This window comes from Maniola hyperantus, chromosome 15, assembly GCF_902806685.2.
Source record: "Maniola hyperantus chromosome 15, iAphHyp1.2, whole genome shotgun sequence".
Lineage (NCBI taxonomy): Eukaryota > Metazoa > Arthropoda > Insecta > Lepidoptera > Nymphalidae > Maniola > Maniola hyperantus.
The window spans coordinates 11833269-11855947 of record NC_048550.1 but is presented as its reverse complement, the minus strand read 5'-3'; the positions used below and the strand labels follow the sequence as shown (position 1 = coordinate 11855947).

The following is a 22679-nucleotide window of genomic DNA, read 5'->3' as shown; positions in this document are numbered from 1 at the left end:
AAAGAACTACTATTAAAGAAAACTTAGGTAATACTACACTGGATAGACGGGAAGGTGGCACGGAGTTTAATAGTCCTAGACTTTAAAGCACGCATGTCTAGACGGGAGAGCACGTCTAGTAGAAAATAATTTGTTTTATTATACAACTATGGCTAAGTAGAAGCGCAATATTGACAAGGAAGTTTTAAAGTTCCAGACATTGGTTCCAGACAGTATAAAACTGCTGTTTATAACAATGACCTGTAATCAAGAGAGTCAATATTTAAATACTAGCGGATACCCGGCGTGTGCTACTATGCTAAAAAAAGGATATTCTTAATGCATTGTTTTAGTGGTGGAAAACCATCTTCGCATTATTGCCTTTCTAATGAAACCTGTTTGGGGAAAATCTGTTAGATGGTTTATAACTGACGTCTGAAGTCTGACATACCTAGCTAGAATTTTTTAATATTTTATATCTACTCTCTACTATCAATACTTTAGTACAAATTAACACTTTAGTATTAAACTAGCTTATGCTCGCGATTTCGTCCGCGTGGACTACACAAATTTCAAGCCCCTATTTCAGCCCCTTAGGGGTTGAATTTTCAAAAATCCTTTCTTAGCGGATGCCTACGTCATAATAGCTATCTGCATGCCAAATTTCAGCCTGATCCGTCCAGTAGTTTGAGCTGTGCGTTGATAGATCAGTCAGTCAGTCACTTTTTTCTTTTTATACATTTAGATTGAGTTTTAAATATAAGCAGATGCTGGAAAGATAAGTGATCTCAAAAAATAAGTAAAAATGATATAAACTAAACAAAAAGGAGAAAAAGAATGGAAAGTGAAACGCTAAAAAATGTACAGTGGAAAAGGTACCTATAAAATTTAGCTATTATACTGCAGCCAGATGACTTTTTGAGGAAATAATGGCACCACGGCTAGACAGGGTGGGGCAGGAAGGTGTTACAGTTCTAGAATTTAAAACAACCCCGTCTAGACGAGCGATCTGGTCTATAATGCTGAACGAATTTGTTATTTGCTATTCAGCCAGAGTAAATAAATGGTGTTAGTACTGCACTTAAAGAATAACCATATGCCATCTAATAAATTCAATTTTTTATGAGATATTTTCGACATTTTGCACGATAAATCAAAAACTATGATGCATAAAAATAAATAAAAATCTGTTTTAGAATGCACTAGTGAAGCCCTTTCATAATATAATACCTCACTTGATATGGTTATCTTACTTCAAAAATTGAAAATACTTATTATTAGTTCATGACCACAATTTTTTTTTTGTGTAATGTAACCACAAAATACACGGTTTTTAGATTTAACCCCTAAGACCTGCTATAAGACCTACCCACCTGCCAAATTTCATGATTCTAGGTTAACGGGAAGTACCCTGTAGGTTTCTTGACAGACAGACAACAAAGTGACCCTAAAAGGCTTCCGTTTTTAGAGTTCCGTATTTCTTTTGAGGTACGGAACCCTAAAAAAAAGAACCACTGAAAAGTTTCCAGGCAAATAAAAGCAGAGCCATAACATAGGTTTAAAGTAAATCGAGTGAGGCTACCCTCTGGTTTGAGGAAATAAAGACAACAAATAAATGGGTGAAACAGGAAGGGTAGGATGTAACAGAACTAGAATTTTAAACAGGCGCGTCTAGACTGGGATTTATTAGATTGTTCAGTTCAGTAAAACTATAAAATGGAAATAGAGAAAATATGGCGTTTATACTTAACCAAGTTTTTTTCTCTTATTTCATTATGTATGAGAGAAGGAGAGGGAAAAACGGATGCTATCTCAATATATATGTAGGCTTCAAATCACGGTACAGAAGTTTAATGGAATCTGAAATAAAGATGATTATAATTATTATTAGTTGTGGCTTTCACGTTGCACTGTTCTAAAAACATTATAATCGAGTATATAAGTAGTATAATAATAACAATCAATTTTAAAACCTTCACTCATTCATTAAAATAGATTTTTAAGTTGTTACTGACATTTCTTCAATTTTAGAAACATTCGAAACATAGCCATTAGGCCACGGATATACCTGTAAGTTTCACGCACGTAAGTAGCTTACATGATTAACTTACGTTTAAGTACACTAGGTTATGTTCAAGACTTTATCCGCCTGGACTACATACATTTTAAACCCCTATTTCGGGCCTTTTCGTTGGCACGACACATTGTAGACACTAGGTACCTATTTATTGAATTAGATTTTAAGGAATGTTTTTTTTGTAAATATTTGTGTTTGTGTTTATCGTGTGTTGGATCAACCAATAAATGGATTTCTATTCTATTCTATTCTATTTTACCCCTATGGCTGAACTTTCAAAAATCCTTTCTTAGGGGATGCCTACGTTATAATAGCTATCTGCATGCCAAATTTCCAGTCCAGTGGTTTGAGCTGTGTGTTGATAGATCAGTCAGTCAGTCAGTCAGTCAATCAGTCACCTTTCCCTTTTATATATTTAGATTTATTTTAGTAAATTTGTTGTCAAGTATTGACAATTAATTACGTAACCTACTTACGAGAGTAAAACTCACAGATGTAATCGCGGCTTTACCAATAAATACCTCTTTTATTTCAGCATTTTGAGTTTGACTTACCGTTAATTTGAATATCTTTATAATTTGGTGGCTAACCTAGTAGCATACATTTCGTTACGTTCTGGGAAAATGTTCTAAAATACTGTTTCTCTTAAATCCATTGTTTCTATAACAGTTAGATCTAGTAAGCCGTTGGCTGTGAATCACTTGTCTAGAACGTAGGTAAGTATTACTCATGATTCATGATTAATGATTATGCGCTTAAAATAGTGGATTTACGTACGATGTAATGTCACTAAACTTAAACATATAAAAGGAAAAGGTGACTGACTGACTGACTGATCTATCAACGCACAGCTCAAACTACTGGACGGATCGGGCTGAAATTTGGCATGCAGATAGAGCTATTATGACGTAGGCATCCGCTAAGAAAGGATTTTAGAAAATTCAACCCATTAGGGGGTGAAATAGGGGGTTGAAATTTGTGTACTCCACGTGGACGAAGTCGCGAGCATAAGCTAGTATAATTTTAAACTTTACCCGCTTTGTTTTTAATACATTGTTTAGAATGTTGTAGCTGTGTTCTGTTACAAACTTGGTTATCTTTCTATTTATCATGATGTTATGACCCACGTAAGTCGTAACTGTTTTATTGTGGTTAATGCTAACTTTGACTTTATACCGACATGGAATTTTACTGTTTATAAGGAAAGGAATTAAGCTTGTCAGTAAATTTACCTGAAGATAGAAAGATACATGATGAATAGAGTATCTATTCTGTAACTGATATAAGTATATGCCTATTGGCTATTTATTATTCGTATTCACTCAATACTCATAGGAATCATTATATTAATTTCTACTAAATATAATTACAAAGGGATGATAGCCTAGTGGTTAAGACTTCCGCCGTCTTTTCGGGAGGTCGGGGGTTCGATCAGTCAGTCAGTCTGCCTTTTATATACATATTTAGATTATTGCGATAAAGAATTCAAACAAACAGCTGCAAAAATAATATATAAACAAAACAAAGAACTGTACGGATCACACATTTACAGTAATTCAAGATTTACAACGCAAATATGTAATTGTAGACGATTAAATAGCACTAACAGTTATTAGTACATACGATATCTTTATAGGTACAATATTATGGAGCACCTACTCGATGTTTTCTCTTCATATATCTATAGTTATTAATACTTTAGAATGAAGCTAATAGAATATTCAAATTGCAGTACTTATGTAGTAATGCGTCACCATTTCTCGCTGGGCAGTTCGTGAAAACGGTCACGTATAGGTGTTTTTTCAGAAATTTACACTGTGCTAGTAATCATGTGGTGACTGCCGACTGGTGATAGTCAGAGCCATCTTTATCCTATTGGAGGCCATGGGCACATTAGAATAATGGGGCCCCTATGATCTTGACAGAATAGGTACTATTTTCTTAGAATAGGCAAATAAAGTAGATAAGTCACTTTCTAGATTTTCGGTAACAAAATCGGTCGGTCGGTTATAGGTTATAGTTTGGTGATCTGGCAGAGACTAGTGGGCCCCTATTGATCGTGGGCCCTGGGCACGTGCCCATGGTGCCCAGTAGGAAAGAGGGCCCTGGTGATAGTTTGCTGGTAGACTTCAGCCTTCCTATTCAGACCTGGGTTCTATCCTCAGTAACATAACTCTTAACGTTTCGGAATTATGTGCGTTTTAGGCATAGTGATAGAAATAATTGAGAGAGAGTAAATTAAACATCATTTGCCTAATGCCTTTAACCTCAAAGAAACCTGCATGCCTGAATGTTTTTCATAATGTTTTCAAAGATAATATGTAAAGTCTACCAATCCGCATTTGGTCAGCCTGCGGGGTGATTCGCTAACTCATCATTACTGAATGAAAGCCTGAAATGATGATCACTGATTTAGCGAATCACTTCGCTGCACTACTTAGTGGGCTACGGCCTAAAGTGGGTTTTTGTGTTATTTTGGATTGACTATGCTGCGTAGGCCCTACTGGCCGCTACAGCGTCACCGGGGGGGTTGGCGAGCGCGAAACTCCGCCTGGGGGTGAGCCCTGGGCTCGAAGAAATAATTCGAGAGGTCGGGGGGCAACGTCCTCCAAAGGGCGCCTCCTGTGAGCCTCGGACCACGGCTTAGAATGACGTTGGGATGGGTGGAGTTGTTGGACTACTGGTTAGTCCGTACGCCCCCGAGGCCGTGGCGTGAGTCCACGTCCGGGTGACGTTAGAAATCGGGGACCTCATCTTCGCCGGTGAAGACGCTGTGATGAGGTTGTATTGTGTAGCCCTACGAGATAGGGAGCATCGTCGGTCATGATTTGATCGGCGGGATCGTTAAGGACCTGCTTAGGGCGTCTTTTATCGAAGGGGCCAACTCGGCGCGCCGATATGGTTTGTGATGATGATGAGTCTCAGTGTTAAAAAATTTTTTCAAGATATTTCACCGCGATTAGGTAAAAGCCTCATCTGGCGACAGAAGGGCTGGCTCATTTTTTCGCAACGGATCAGCCTGGCTGTCCAGCGTGGAAATGCAGTCAGTATTCTTGGCACCATTCTACGCGGGCATGATTTCTATAGTAATTAGATAAAGCTAGCTTTAAGTTTTATTGTAAGCTATTATTTTAATTTTAAAAAAAAAACTTAATGCTAACAACGAAGTTTGGAAAAACAATAATATAACTCATTACAGTTAGAATGAAAAGTGCTTGAGTAACGTGAATAAATATATATATGTAGGTAGACGATGGCAAAACATTTGAATAGCTGTAATTTAATGATGCGAAATCAATGTCAGGAGGACGTAACTGTCAGTAAAGCCTTATTCACACGCACCACAAAAGTCATAACTCTGTCATAAAATATTGGTGTTGGAATGGTTATCATTATCACCATTTCTTACTACATTTCTGAGTTCCACGTTTTGCCGTCAAAACTGACCAATCAATAACACACCTAGTATGTTTAATATTTGCTTATTTATAATTCTCCGATCGTCAGCAGACGGTATGCTGTATTTTATTATATGCACTTTTTACTAAGTTCACTCACAAGTCACAGCTTACATGATTTAATTCTGGAATTCATAGACTTTCTGGCTCATTTTTACACAAAGGATCAACCTGGCTGTCCAGCGCGGAAATGCAGCGATTCCACGCGGGCATGAATTGTACAGCAATGAGATAAGGCTAGCTTTAAGTTTTATTGTAACATTAGCTTATCCTTGCGACTTCGTCCGCGTGGACTACAAAAATTTCAAACCACTATTTAATCCTCTTAGGGGTTGAATTTTCAATCCTTTCTTATTGCTGCAGAGCGCGCTAGGGGAACTGGTCTTAACATATATTTTACTATCATAATAATGTTTTGGGCGATTATTCTATTTCCATTATATTAGTCTATTTTATTAGTATATTGGTATTATACATATTATTTAATACATGTATTAGTTGTTTATGTATTAGTATGTATCAGTTATTTGAATGTATGTTTATTAGTTTATTACACACCACCTGCGGTCTAATTTTCCTTATACTTTCCAATCTTTAAGGTTGCCTGGTAGAGATCGCTAATTAGCGATAAGGCCGCCTTTTGTATCTTCCTTCTGTCTGTGTTTTTTATTCTTTAATGTAATCCTTCTTGTGGTTGTGCAAATAAAGTGTATTTATTTATTTATTTATGATTTATTCCATTGTGAATTTGTGATACAAGTGGTGCGTGTAACTGAAGCTTAACATATTATAATAATATGTTGCGGCGAGCGCAAGCGGCGCAATTTCTCTTATCGTCTTTTGCGACTTCCCCGTCGTTATATGTATTGTGTATGTATTACATTGTTTACACGCCATATAACTGTTACATACGAACGCAGCTTATTATGTTTATTACAATACTCATTAGCACAATGGAGTTTCGCTTGAAAACATAATAATTTTAATTAATAGGTACATACAATTGTTTGAGAACGGAAATTATTGTAACCTATATGCGGCAATGCTTTATCAAATGATTGCTTTCGGTAAACAACATTAATTCAAGCCACTTACTTTTGTTGTCAACACCAAAACAAACTTCGTAAAATGTAACGTAACATCATCGTCAACTAAACGAAATTCAATTCAAAGAAGTCCCAACATGTCAATAATTTCAGCTCACATCACTCCAAACTCATATCACGTCCAAAACAGATCAACTAGGTACAGTAATGTACATCGACATTAAGAAGGAGATAGCAGATTGGTAGAGCGTTGTCCCTGTTTTTGAGACCGACAAAATGTCATGTAGGTAGGAGTGACAAAGACAAGGCTCTACAAAGCCGAAATATCGTTCTAAAGGCTGTACATATTTCTTTGATGAAATTTTGAAATATTTTCGGATTAGGAATATATTATGACTTTGTTCATGAAGAATCTATATAGATGACTGGCTTATTTCCACGACTTCGCCCGCGTGGACTACACAAATTTCAGACCCCTATTTTACACCCTTAGGGATTGAATTTACAAAAATCCTTTCTTAGCGGATGTCTATGTCATAATAACTATCTGAATGCCAAATTTCAGTCCGATCCGTCCAGTAGTTTGGGCTGTGTGTTGAGGTGATATGAGAAATAAACTATCTTTACACTATGAAATCTTCAAATCCATTCTAATTTCCCATTTTTAACTGACATGGAAAACATAGGAAATTACGTTTAAATCAATTCGAGGCGTACTTTTGATTGTTGAAGATCATTGCAAAAGCAGGTCGACATTTCTCAACAACCAGTAAATTAAATCATACACTTTCATTAGAAAACTTTAGGTTATACTAAAACTAGTTTACTAAGTAGCATTTATGTTATCATAAGAGATTGAAATTGGTTTTTACTTTTTTAAGTGCAATTAAATATATTTCACACCTTCATCATCATCATCATCAGCCTGTGGACGTCCACGGTTGGACATAGGCCTTCTCTAAAGAGCGCCACCACACCCGGTCCTCAGCCTTCCTCATCCAGCCACTTTCCGCCAGCCTCTTTATATCGTCGGTCCATCGTGCTGGAGGGCGTCCCACACTACGTTTGCTTAAACGCGGTCTCCACTCAAGGACTGTTCGGTTCCAACGCCCATCGACATATTTCACGCCTTATAGCCATTAAATTCCAGCGCTGCGCTTTTCGGGAATGCAGTAGTCATAGCTTTTTCGAAACTCATTATAATTTCACAATTTTCTTTGTTCTGGTCCTAAAGCCATTTACCTTCTTTCATTTCAATTAGTTCCATACACTTTCCAAAATGCGCTTTGAATCTTTTGAATCTAAGTCACGCTAGTTCTGTCTCACCCACGACCGGTTATTATATCTCAGGTCAATCTGCCTACGATTTGTGCCATAGTGAAAGTTTAGGTGAGCGGGTCCAGTATAGTTCTAAAGTGTTTTTAGTGAAACCATTCTAAGGTCAGCTGGTTGGTGAAAGATGTTTTAATGACATATCCGGCTTTTATTCGATCCTGACCATCGACATAAATGACAAGATATGGTCAAGCGAACAAAATTTTTCAAGGTTTTGGAACCAAATAAATCAGCGCCACCTCTGAGATACTCATGAAGGGTCAATGATCCTGACCAAGAAATTACACCACTTTAAAAGTGAATTTACTTTTTCCATCCATCTTCAGCATTTTGGAGTTTATTGGGTCTCATGATTTCCGGGTTCGCTGTCTTGGTCTTTATTGTAATTACCTTGCATGGTGGGTCATCCCTTTTTTCTGCAAGGGGAGAAATCTATGGAGATTTTGGATGTTCATCGAAACATACGAATCTCCAAGCAGTAGTTCCCGCTTCGTTGCAATACTCCGTAGTCTTACTCATCTCCTTGTCTCTCTTTCTTTCCATTATGCCTTCCATGAATTTTCAAATTATCAGACACTTCCTTTACTCCTCCAGCATTGCACATGAATCTTATGTCATCCTGATTTAAACTGGGCATATGGAAGTACTTAGAGGTATGTTTATATTGTATCTTCAAAATCTGTATGCACTCCTATTTTTATTTTATTTTTTATAAATAATATTCCCCTTTCCTCTCCAACTAAGCGTCAGGCATGTGCTAGGAGTAGGTACGACAATAGTGCAACGGGCGGGGTTTGAACCGTCGACCTTTCGGTTTTCAGTCCACTCCTTTACCGGTTGAGCTATTGAGGCTTGTATGTTTTAGTCTACTGTCCTTTACAATCCACGGCTAAAAATCGTTAAGCAAAACCATCTCATAAGAAATAGGATCTAGCAAATCTACTAGCACAATATCAATATCTTTGTCGTGAGAAACTTAAACTGCAAAAGAGGCTTAAGGATTAAAAGTTCTTCGGAGAATATCATTGAACAAATTCTTCGGAGAATATCATTGAACAAATTCTCTTAAGAAGTATCAAATGTTCATGTTACGACGGGCTATAGCGAGGTTTAAAGGTTTCGATAACATAAAGGGAACGGGTATCATTCTATTTATTATAGACCAACTAAAATGTGTTTGTTTATCCTTCAATCATGCCACAACGGAGTAACGGATCGACGTGAATTTTGCATGGATATCTGAAGAATGACATCGATAACTTTTTATGCCGGAAAATTAAGGAATTGTCGCGGGATTTTAAAAATTCACGAGGGCCAGCGGGCTGTTTGCTAACTCAGTGATGATCACTAAATGAAAACCAATAAACTCATTTGACATGGTAGAAATATTTTTTCTAAGAAAAGTTTTAGTTTTACTCTTTTCATAGAAAACCTTCAATGGGCAATAATGAGCTTGATGGCTTTAATGCACTGATGATCACTGACTTGTACATATATCACACAACGGCTTTACTCATGTGTTAAGTCGACGTTAGCCCGACTAGTTTCGAACCCATCCAGGGTCCTTTTGCACAGGGACTCAGGGGCTAACGTCGACCCGTTGTATGATATATGTATAATGGAAATCACTCACGATAGATTAAACGCTAAAATCACTGACTTAGCGAATCATCCTGCAAATCGCGGGTGTGAGATTTAGATAAAGAGAGGAGAAGTTAAGGCAGTGGGCTTTAATAGTGATGATAAATTAAATCCAATGATTACTAATGAAAGTTATCATTTATCAATTATTTGTCAGGTAAGGCCAAATACTAAGTAATTAAAAATCAAGCAAAGCATCTGCTGTATTATTTCAAAGTAAGAATCCTAATCATCTGAAGCTTCTATAATAATTAGAAGCTAACAACCTAGTGTTTACTTTTATCTCAATGTATAAAATAAATAGCACAAGAGGGTAGGTGATAAATACAGAAGTAAAACCAACCAAGTCGAATAATAATTGAATTGTATTGTTCAGCATTGATCTATTTATATTAAAATGAATCTACCACCCATTTCGCTAAGGTGTTTAGTCATGGAGAAGAAAGGGCAAAGAAACTCCATAACACACATCTTTTAAAACATTAGAACGTTGAGTAAAGTAGTAGGTACATATTTGGTACACAGTTACAACAGGTAACCTACAAAAGGCAATGATTACATTACATTATAATACAATATAAGAATACTTAACTTCGGTAAGGTCCGCTGTGTTTGCTCTGGGCTGTCGATACAAGACTGTTCCCTCTCTGTCGAGGTAGGGTACTTTTATAACACTGCCATCGCAAACAAGGCGGATATCGACTATCACATGATCTTAATATTAATCATTATTTATTTTAGGTTTGTTGACAAAAGGTATGTTGACACGCCCAATTTACAATAATAAAATCAGTGACATTGATGGTCTACATATTAATAATTTACAATAATAATAAGCGACTTAAATTGTCAGTTTACACAACATTATTATTTCACATAATAGCTATTGCCAACTGTATGTTGACAATAGCTTAATATAATGTCACTCTTAGTATATTGACAATATTTAATTTACAATGATAATTAGTGACATGTATTGATAATTTATATAATATTATTTTTCATATTTTCATATTCCTAGATACCAAATTAAACAAGAATAAACAATAATAGTTTTACACTATTGTATTGTATGATGACAGCAAGAAACTAGGAACATTGACATTGTATCCGGAAACGGAATAACGATTCCGTTTTAAACATCACAACAAACATTTACTTCAGACTCCCAAGTTTATGATTAGATGAATTTTAGCATAATAATTATGTATCCAATTTTGTCGTAATATAACACGGCCATACTGACAAGTACTTCGCTCCCGAAGTACATAGGGAAATACGGAGAGAAAGGAAAAAAAAATCCTTATGTTTTGTTTTTTTTTTTTTTTTTTTTAATACCATTCGGCAATAATAACATTTGTCCCTTTTAGGATTAAAAACTCTTGTCCCGTTTGGGAATCTCAACGTTTGTCTCATTCGGGAATCTCAAAATATTTATTTTTATTATTTATTACCGTTATAAATTTACTATAATATGTATTTATTATTACATTTACCATATTTATTTATTTTATTTTTAATTTATTTACTTTTATTATTATCAATATTTGTTCCATTCGGAAATCTCAAGCTCGTCCCATTCGGGAATCTCGATATTTGTTCCTTTCGGAAATCTCTCAGTTCGTTCCTTTCGGAAATCTCTCAAGTTTTGTTTTTTTTTTTTTTTTTTTTTTTTTTTTTTTTTTTTTTTTTTTTTTTTTTTTTTTTTTTTTTTTTTTTTTTTGTCCCATTGGGAGTCTTAACATTTTGTCCCATTGGGAGTCTTAACATTTGTCACATAGTGAGTCTTAACATTTTGTCCCATTGGGAGTCTTAACATTTTGTCACATAGTGAGTCTTAACATTTTGTCCCATTGGGAGTCTTAACATTTTGTCACAATATAGTGAGTCGTAACATTTTGTCCCATTGAACTTTTTGTCACATGGTGAGTTTTAACATTTTGTCCCCTTAAATTTTTTTTTTTTTTTTTTTTTTTCTTTTTCTTTTTTTTTTCTTTTTTTTTTCTTTTCCCTTTCCTTCCTCTCCGTTCTCCTTCTGTCATTTAGCATAAATTATTAGTATGTTTTATTATAATTCGGCCATCTTGATAAGTACTTCGTTCCCGAAGTACATAGGAAAATAGAAAACTGCAGCCCGTGAAATTAAATCAACTACGGCAACAAAAGCACCGACACAAAAAAAAATAAGATTGTGCCATTCGCAAAACAAAATTCAATGATTCAATGTCAATGTTACTGTCATAAAAACTAGGATAGACGTCAGACCGAAATTAGAGTAGAAGATAATATGTTTTCTTTGTTGATTATGTCTTATAAACAAGTGTAGTGTATGTACATCAAACCAACTCAAAACAAGAATAAATTGATAACACGTAACGTAGGTATTTATAAAATTAAAATGTTCTGATAGCATTACTAAACAGAAAAAAACTTGAGCAGGTAATCTGCTTTGCGTTGTTTTAAGAAAAGGAAATTAGTTGAACGACAAAATTGTTCGAATGGACAATCTCTTGTGTTGTTTTAAGAAAAGACAAATAGTTGAATTATTTTAAGAAGCAAAATAAATAAATGTAGTTTATGTTTAAGTTTAATTAATCAGAATAAGTTAATTTCTTCAAGTTTTGAGCTGTAAGTACGGTGCGATTTCTTAAAAGCAAACGTACTGATTTGTTTGTTTTTTTTTTGTTTCGGTATATCATAACGTCCTAAATGATTTCACATCTACATATACTTTATCAAAAACCGTTCGGCCAATCTGACCTCTAACTAGACTTATTCTTATCCAAATAAATTATACCACAACACGTGGTTTATCTAACTAAATAAAATCTTTTATGATTACCCTCACAAAAACTTTTTCATAGAAACAATACCACAAACGTGGTTTTAAGATCACTTTAAAGCAGCACATAATTAAACTTCACTTATCTTTCACAATTGGAGCGACGCGACGTTTCGATCAGCGGTGTCACACCAGCACCAAGTGCCGCTGACAACAGCGTTGCCCATCGCTTTGTGATCATCGGGCACCAATACCAAGTGCTGCCGATGACAGGCAGTAGCCTGTTGCTTCGAGGAGAAGCCGCATCCACGATTGCTAAAAGCATTTGAAAAGTATTAGTATTTCGACAAGAAAAGAATTATCGTATCCCACTTCTGATGTGAGATTTAGATAAAGAGAGGAGAAGTTAAGGCAGTGGGCTTTAATAGTGATGATAAATTAAATCCAATGATTACTAATGAAAGTTATCATTTATCAATTATTTGTCAGGTAAGGCCAAATACTAAGTAATTAAAAATCAAGCAAAGCATCTGCTGTATTATTTCAAAGTAAGAATCCTAATCATCTGAAGCTTCTATAATAATTAGAAGCTAACAACCTAGTGTTTACTTTTATCTCAATGTATAAAATAAATAGCACAAGAGGGTAGGTGATAAATACAGAAGTAAAACCAACCAAGTCGAATAATAATTGAATTGTATTGTTCAGCATTGATCTATTTATATTAAAATGAATCTACCACCCATTTCGCTAAGGTGTTTAGTCATGGAGAAGAAAGGGCAAAGAAACTCCATAACACACATCTTTTAAAACATTAGAACGTTGAGTAAAGTAGTAGGTACATATTTGGTACACAGTTACAACAGGTAACCTACAAAAGGCAAATGATTACATTACATTATAATACAATATAAGAATACTTAACTTCGGTAAGGTCCGCTGTGTTTGCTCTGGGCTGTCGATACAAGACTGTTCCCTCTCTGTCGAGGTAGGGTACTTTTATAACACTGCCATCGCAAACAAGGCGGATATCGACTATCACATGATCTTAATATTAATCATTATTTATTTTAGGTTTGTTGACAAAAGGTATGTTGACACGCCCAATTTACAATAATAAAATCAGTGACATTGATGGTCTACATATTAATAATTTACAATAATAATAAGCGACTTAAATTGTCAGTTTACACAACATTATTATTTCACATAATAGCTATTGCCAACTGTATGTTGACAATAGCTTAATATAATGTCACTCTTAGTATATTGACAATATTTAATTTACAATGAATAATTAGTGACATGTATTGATAATTTATATAATATTATTTTTCATATTTTCATATTCCTAGATACCAAATTAAACAAGAATAAACAATAATAGTTTTACACTATTGTATTGTATGATGACAGCAAGAAACTAGGAACATTGACATTGTATCCGGAAACGGAATAACGATTCCGTTTTAAACATCACAACAAACATTTACTTCAGACTCCCAAGTTTATGATTAGATGAATTTTAGCATAATAATTATGTATCCAATTTTGTCGTAATATAACACGGGCATCATTAGTTCTTTACTAAATTACTTAGTTAATAGATTTCGATTATGCCGACGTCACACGGCTCCAGGATACCGGCTGCATTTGCGTTTACCGTTCAAGTAAAGCACGGCAGTAAATCGGTCAAAAGGTGATTCATCTTAGCGTGACCAGTAATGAGCGCTGGACATGTTAGGTACATCGATACAAGTGCCGTTATTATAAAGCTGTTTACAGACTCATGAGTTAGGTACTATATTACTTTTTGCTCCAACTCCACAAAGCTGTTAAACCAAACATGACACTGGTCATCACGATAAGCAAAGGACTTTAAAAAATTTGGCATACCTAAATATAAACCTACCGTTTCCGAGATATAAACTATCAAAGTTGTACTTGGCTAGACTGTTGAACTGTACAACTTAGATACCTTATCTCTCGGAAACGTGATTCTTTGGAAGATTTTATCTCATACAATACTTCTTTAAGTACTGATGCTAGCTATTGATGCAGGTTTTATGCGTGGCCGTTATTTTGAAAAAAAATAAAAACGGCGGATATATAGGTAGGCCAGGCTTCATACAAAAATATTCAAATTTCGATGTCATTCTGACTATCAGACATAATAGGTACACAGTACACAGGTACACACACAGTATGACGTACTTACTTTGAATTTGAATCTTACTTTAATATTTCACTGTAATCTGAACTTGGGCTTTTCATTATGTTATTTTCACAAAAATTCAAACAAATTTTCATTATGTAAATTTTCATTGTGTAATGTACCGTAAATAATTTGCGTTAATTAATTAGTTAAAACGTAAATAAAATAAAAATTAGGTTAAAATAGTGTATGAATTCTATCAACAAGACGTAAAAACAAGTGTAAATAAAAAATAAACCATGGGTGCTGTAGCCGTTGCGTTTAACCGTTATGTCTAAAAACCTACGTAGAAGCTATCGTATGTATAGGCATGCATGATGAATTTATTGAAAAAAAGCTATGCAAAAAACATTACCTACCTAAATTAATAGGACCATCTTTTGTATTGTTAAATCAAAATCAAGAACAAAATATTACATGCAGTCAAGTAAGTTGGTACATATTTTTAGTATTTTCAAATGGATTGCGAAAGAGTTATATATTTTCCTAATTTTGTTGAAGAAATCACTTAGAATTTATCTATTATTGGTTCTAAAGGTAGTTTAAGTATAAAAGATTTTTCTACGAGTAAAAGTTTACGACCATTTATTATTGGTTCGAAAGGTACCTAGTTAAAGTAAAATAGATTTTTCTACGAATAAATTTTTACAATCAGTTAGACAGCACCACTCTTTTCTCTGTTTGCATGTTAAAATATTCAAGCTCCACTGTTATGAATAGTAATTATTGTCAATGGCTATTGTGCATAACCGATCGATATAATTCCTTTGAATGTTAAGCGGTTTATAGACGACACAAAGCACTGTGTATTCTGTTAACATATTTAGCTGAATACTTTAAGCCGTATTGTGTTGAGCGTGGTGCCAGTACCTACTGAGTACTGACATTATTTTTTATTTATAGCTCTTATTTATTGTTAACTTCTATAGTTATATCTTAGCATCTTCGTTAAGTTTATCATTTTAAGCCTATTCTCTGTGTTATAAATTTTTTACACTCTAGTGTTTATTTTTATCTTGAACTACTTTTATGAGGTTACTCTCGTTTACAGCACAAAGCTCTATTTAATGCTATTATTACATTCGTTAGTTAACTAAATTCTCTAAGTTCATCAATATTTTTACTCTGCCTCTTTAGCCTTTTTATCTCCTTCTATTGTTACCTACTCCCTTTTTGATCACAAATAATGAAAAATACAATGAAAACTAAAGAACAATTCACAGCGGCAATTTTTTCATTATCTATAGTTTTTTAAATTATTTAAATAGAGATATTTTGGTGCAGTTAAAGATAAACCCGTATTCTTTTTACTCAGACTCAGAACACGGTTAAAACTAAAACGAGATTTTGAATTTTAAACAAGACTTTACTTAGAGTTAAAACGAGACAGATAATGTCTTTCACATTTTGTCTCATTTTACTTTTAACTCTAAGTAAAAATACGCTATAGATCTCAGTTCTCAACTTGTGATAAGCTGTATATGCTTTTCTACATGAAATAAACATTTTTAATTAACATAATTTTATTAAAATAAATGCAGACGGCATGCATCGTGTACAGTAAACCTTAACCAGAGCAGACATTATGAAGTACCGTAACCATGGCGCCTTTTACGGCGACGACGACGCACGGGCCGAAATAACTGTATCTAAAGTGAGCCGAAGATACAGCTTTATACTGTTCATCTACAGCGTGAATCTCATTAGCGATAAGTGAAATCCTACAGTAGGAATAGGTAGAATAGAATAGAATATAATTTATTTGCTGTATATGAGTACATAGGATGTTTACAATAAATTATAACTTCCTATTCTACTATATATCTAGCATGCAAATATTTAATACTCATCAGGAAATCTATACAGATAATCCTGATGAGATTTTAATTATTATTGGTAGATGATAAATTATTGTTATTTTTTTTAGGAAAAGAAGTGCTCAAAAAAAATATATAAACAATAATTCTCTGAATTAGATGTCAAATTATGAAAGCAAGTCAGGGAGTCATTTTAAGTAGGTAGGTATTTCATGTTTGCGAAATAATGACAAGTCCTTGTACTAGTAGTGTAAAGTTTCAGTAATATTAAAGAAAAATAAATTTAGTGGATTGGACTATTCGAAATGAAAAATACATACAGTGTAGGTATATAATTATACGTTGATATATTATATACATTGTATGTATTTCTTGTCAAGAAATAAATAAAAATGGGAATCGATGAAATCCTAATCTAATGGGAGGACTAGTTGTTTAGTCTTGGGATATATATGTAAATTGCACGGTCTAAAAATTATTAAAAAAATCTGAATACATATTTGTAAAAAGACACGGTAGAGACCACAGGTGAAGACAATATTAATAAGGTTAAATCAGTGATGGAGTTTTGTTCAAAGAAGCTGATTTAACAGTAGTAATGCACTTAACTTCATTAATCTACAGTAAGCAACAGCCTAATTAATTGCCCTAATCATTATTACTAATGAAATGAAATGAAATGTATTTATTTGCTAAATGTGGGTAGTTTACAAAGATCTAATATGACCTAAATAGTCGGTGCATATTTACTGACACTTCAGAGTTCAGCAAACAAATATTAATAATATATCGACACCTACAGGTGATTTGTACATTAGCAAATGATCAAGGGTATATTATTCAATGTCGATTATTATATTCTTTCCATAATATTAATAAAGGAGACAAAATATTAATAATGGGTAAAAGATAATTATTATTACCTAGATTAAAATTTTAAAAAAAATTATTAACGATAGTTACATTATTTGACAAAACATGGATTAAAATACATACTACATAATGATAAATGTTTGCGTAAAGGAAAACGTACAAATAATCTACACTAATATTATAAAGAGGAAAACTTTGTTTGTTTGTTTGTTTGTTTGTTTGTTTGTTTGTTTGTTTGTTTGTTTGTTTGTACTGAATAGGCTCAAAAACTACTGGACCGATTTTAAAAATTCTTTCACCATTCGAAAGCTACATTATCCACGAGTAACATAGGCTATATTTTATTTTGGAAAAAAATAGGGTTCCGTAAGATATTTGGGTTTTTCGGACACAAGGTGTAAAAAATCAACCAGAAAAGTTACTTATTTTGCGTACGCTGCCTAAACTATAAAAGATAGAACCATAAAATGTTCTAATTAATTGTAGATCTTATAAATATCTACAAAAAAGTCCGCGACACACTATACCCATCTATGTCGAGTGAGGCACAGCAACCATTTTTTTATTTAAAAATCTTGAATATTTTTTTCTACACTAATATTATAAAGAGGAAAACTTTGTTTGTTTGTTTGTTTGTTTGTTTGTTTGTTTGTTTGTTTGTTTGTTTGTACTGAATAGGCTCAAAAACTACTGGACCGATTTTAAAAATTCTTTCACCATTCGAAAGCTACATTATCCACGAGTAACATAGGCTATATTTTATTTTGGAAAAAAATAGGGTTCCGTAAGATATTTGGGTTTTTCGGACACAAGGTGTAAAAAATCAACCAGAAAAGTTACTTATTTTGCGTACGCTGCCTAAACTATAAAAGATAGAACCATAAAATGTTCTAATTAATTGTAGATCTTATAAATATCTACAAAAAAGTCCGCGACACACTATACCCATCTATGTCGAGTGAGGCACAGCAACCATTGTTTTATTTAAAAATCTTGAATTTTTTTTGGACTACATTTAAACGCGTTTATTTTACTCATGCTATTAATCCTTATCAAAATAAATGATTTCATCACTAAGAACAGTTTATGGAGATAATATTTGGTCTTTGAATGATTAAAATTGGACGTTTGGTTTTGAAGTTATGGCGAAATTAAAATATTACGATTTCTGCTGCACGGCCCGTTGTCTACACTAATATTATAAAGAGGAAAACTTTGTTTGTTTGTTTGTTTGTTTGTTTGTTTGTTTGTTTGGTTGTACTGAATAGGCTCAAAAACTACTGGACCGATTTTAAAAATTCTTTCACCATTCGAAAGCTACATTATCCACGAGTAACATAGGCTATATTTTATTTTGGAAAAAAATAGGGTTCCGTAAGATATTTGGGTTTTTCGGACACAAGGTGTAAAAAATCAACCAGAAAAGTTACTTATTTTGCGTACGCTGCCTAAACTATAAAAGATAGAACCATAAAATGTTCTAATTAATTGTAGATCTTATAAATATCTACAAAAAGTCCGCGACACACTATACCCATCTATGTCGAGTGAGGCACAGCAACCATTTTTTTATTTAAAAATCTTGAATTTTTTTTGGACTACATTTAAACGCGTTTATTTTACTCATGCTATTAATCCTTATCAAAATAAATGATTTCATCACTAAGAACAGTTTATGGAGATAATATTTGGTCTTTGAATGATTAAAATTGGACGTTTGGTTTTGAAGTTATGGCGAAATTAAAATATTACGATTTCTGCTGCACGGCCCGTTGTATTATCTACACTAATATTATAAAGAGGAAAACTTTGTTTGTTTGTTTGTTTGTTTGTTTGTTTGTTTGTTTGTTTGTTTGTTTGTTTGTTTGTACTGAATAGGCTCAAAAACTACTGGACCGATTTTAAAAATTCTTTCACCAGTAGAAAGCTACATTATTCCTGAGTGACATAGGCTATACGGGATCTTTAAAAACCTAAATCTACGCGGGCGAAGCCGCGGGGATCAGCTATATTATATAAAGAGGTAATGTCGTTAAGTTTGTTTGTAGGGGGTAATCTTTAGAACTACTGAACCGATTTTAAAAATTCTTTCACCAGTAGAAAGCTACATTATTCCTGAGTGACATAGGCTATACGGGATCTTTAAAAACCTAAATCTACGCGGGCGAAGCCGCGGGGATCAGCTAGTATTATATAAAGAGGTAATGTCGTTAAGTTTGTTTGTAGGGGGTAATCTTTAGAACTACTGAACCGATTTTAAAAATTCTTTCACCAGTAGAAAGCTACATTATTCCTGAGTGACATAGGCTATACGGGATCTTTAAAAACCTAAATCTACGCGGACGAAGCCGCGGGGATCAGCTATATTATATAAAGAGGTAATGTCGTTAAGTTTGTTTGTAGGGGGTAATCATTAGAACTACTGAACCGATTTTAAAAATTCTTTCACCAGTAGAAAGCTACATTATTCCTGAGTGACATAGGCTATACGGGATCTTTAAAAACCGTAATCTACGCGGGCGAAGCCGCGGGGATCAGCTAGTACTAAATAGAAACGTACACTTACCTTTTGGCACAACGGCGAAAGGGTAATTTTAGTTAACGTAGAAACAATCATAAACAATCGCAGAGCAAGGCACAAAACTTCACTATTCACAGCGTAGGTTCAACACGAAGAAGGTTTCAGCCTAACATAAACTGCACTGTGAAGATTTATAGAGTCAAACTTGTATAAAAGACGAAATAAAAAACGAAAGTTCTATGGATTTGTTTCAAAACCGCTCACACGTCTGCCGCGGACGGGACGCGAGCACGAAGTCTCGCTCTCGTCTCGAAACAGAAATATAGCAAAACAACAACACGGCGCACTGCGAGCTCAACGCCGCTTGTCAACAAACAAAGAGGGCTCGGTCGTGGAGTCGTCTGCGCAGGCGCAACGACGCCACACGCACACCACACCGCACATGTGATTTGTGAAGTGAATGAACACGTAAACATTCGAGTAGGTATAGTTTGCCACATTGTATTTCCAATATAAATAAATAAAAACTATTGTTTTCTAGTAGCAATTGCTTACAATAATGAAAATAATTTATCTGCTGTACCTATGCACCTGAATCAGTGGAGAGTTTCCCAGCTGAAATCAGTGCTATATGCTCTTTTGTTTGGAAAAGATCAGCATTATGCTAAACCAGAAACTTCCGGGTTGTGCCACACATGATGCCATGACACAATTTATTCCAGCGTCTGTTCTGCTTGGGGCATGATGCTGAGTGGGAGACCTATATTTGGTCACACGTGTATATAGTATACATATATTTTTTTTTAACTTAGGTATCAGTTTAATTATGTAGATTGATTTAATTAGCTTTAAGGTTTATTGTAGTGCAGTGATCAAATAAAAGTTTTCTTTCTTTCTTTATTTCTTTCTTCTTTCTTAGTTTAAATTGCTCAAGGGGTGGAGGAGGCGCCGGGACAGCTAGGCGATGTGTGGCACAGAGTTCATAAATAACGTTTTCCTGTCTTACTTTCTATCTGCTTTGTGTGCGATTATGCAAAAACTACTGAACCAATTGAGACGTATGTTTAGCAGATCAATAGTCGATCTGACCGTGATCAAAATCAATCCAATGGAATTTGAGATACGGTAAATATACTGACCAATAGATACAGGGTACAGCTTGACCAAAATTTTAGGCAGGCATCTTCAAATCACGACAATTGCGATGTTCACACAAATTGATAGATCTCGTAAGAGTTCAATCCAGCATAGAATTTGCTCATTTAAAAACTACTACTCCATTTTCACAGCCAAACCTATAAACTAATATTGATGAAATTCAGAAACATTTTGAAGATATGCCTACACGATTTCCGTGGAAGAACGTCTGAAAAAGTGATTTAAAAAAGCACAATTCCACGCGGATAATGTAACGGATAACACCCATTATTAGGTAACTTGTATTTATAAAGCAAACGTTTTTCCAGTAAAAAGATTAAACAAATCATAATATTAATATGTCTACGTATCTGTGTTTATGTATCTATTTTGTTTTTGATAAGTACAATACGTCCTATCAAGGTTGAAAAACAGATTGAAAATCTGCGACATTGACATAAAATACATCTCAAAAAGCATGAAATAATTATTTAAGCAGTTTTTAAAAAGCACCGTCTACGTGATATCGTCATCATTGGAGATGAAAACACTTAAATCATCTGATTTTGTAACGATATATTCTGACTTTCGTTACAATTGAATGTACTTACATAGTTCTGGGAACCAACAAGAAACTTGAATTTGCAAAAACAGGGCATTACTTGGACGGGGTATTCATGTTCCAGGAAATATTTCAGCGGAAACAGAAACAAAATGCACGCTTCTGTAAATATGAAACTGTATGAAACATTATACTACATTAACATTGATATGTGTATTAATAATGCTGCCCTTCGTGCTAGCATGCAAATTGCAGCACACGCTCACGATATTAGCCCTTCAGCACTTCATTGTTACAAATATATAAAGACCCTTGCGACTTGCGACCTATTTCAACTTTGCCTCGTGTGTTCAGTTTATTGATTTTATTATCCGACAAGTTTGTTAAAATTGTAGAGATGTTTTAACTTACAAATGCCCCAGTCCTAAATTTCCCATGCTTGCCAACTCCCTTGCCAAAATTTGCATTGGGTACCTACGGACAATTTAGGAGGACTAGTACATATAAATCGTTGGGAGGACAAAATATTTTAATATGAAACTTCTCTATACACTTACGAATATGTACCAAATGTTATCAAAATTCCCATAAAGTATCACCATGACACTATAAATGTTTTTGTTTAATGATTATTTTAGTAATCTTCAACCATTGGTTAAACACAGTTTTAGCGAGAATACTACAAATTCTGCCAATAACTCAATGTACCTAATAATCATAAGTAATACATAAAATAGGTAGATCATCTTCTTAGTTTGGTTTGTGGTTTTTAGTTCCAACTGAGCAAAACCTCGTACGAAGTTAGAAAAAGATGCCAGATGGCCGAGCGGACTAAACTTACCAATATATTTTTTAAATGCTATTTGAAATAGAAGAGCTTCATAGAGCGATATTTATAGAAGAGTAACAATAACAAGTCATTCAAAAAGTTTCAAAAAACCGGCCAAGTGCGAGTCAGGCTCGCGCAATGAGGGTTCCGTACTACAGTCGTATTTTTTCGACTTTTTGCACGATAATTAAAAAACTATGATGCATAAAAATAAATAAAAATCTGTTTTAGAATGTACAGGTGAAGGTACCTTTCATATGATACCCCATTTGATATAGTCACTCACTTCGTAAATTGAAAATACCAATTATTAGTTCATAACCACAATTTTTTTTTTGTGTGATCTAACCCTAAATTCACGGTTTTCAGATTTTTCCCCAAATGTCAGCTATAAGATCTACCTACCT

At 34.1% G+C, this 22679-nt stretch overlaps 2 protein-coding genes across 11 annotated transcripts in view; both read right to left on the bottom strand.

The window, feature by feature from the left end:
* The window catches only part of Ypel (Yippee-like), a 129710-nt gene that overhangs the window by 46265 nt on the left and 60766 nt on the right, over positions 1 to 22679 (bottom strand). For 2 of the 10 annotated variants that reach the window (XM_069503669.1, XM_069503670.1), the window contains exon 1: positions 19790 to 20123. The exons of 7 other annotated variants lie outside the window; for them this stretch is intronic. Coding sequence is in view for 1 of the 3 variants with exons in the window: in XM_069503667.1 (XP_069359768.1) it covers positions 19790 to 19840 (51 nt within the window). In the remaining 2 variants the exon portion in view is untranslated. Of the gene's footprint in view, positions 1 to 19789; positions 20128 to 22679 lie in introns of those variants that run through there. One more of the 10 variants, XM_069503667.1, reaches the window with a different exon arrangement.
* The window catches only part of LOC117988924 (4-hydroxyphenylpyruvate dioxygenase-like), a 326462-nt gene continuing 304039 nt past the window's right edge, over positions 257 to 22679 (bottom strand). Inside the window, exon 12 of the mRNA XM_069503641.1 lies at positions 257 to 269. The gene's annotated coding sequence lies outside the window, so the exon portion shown is untranslated. The remainder of the gene's footprint in view (positions 270 to 22679) is intronic.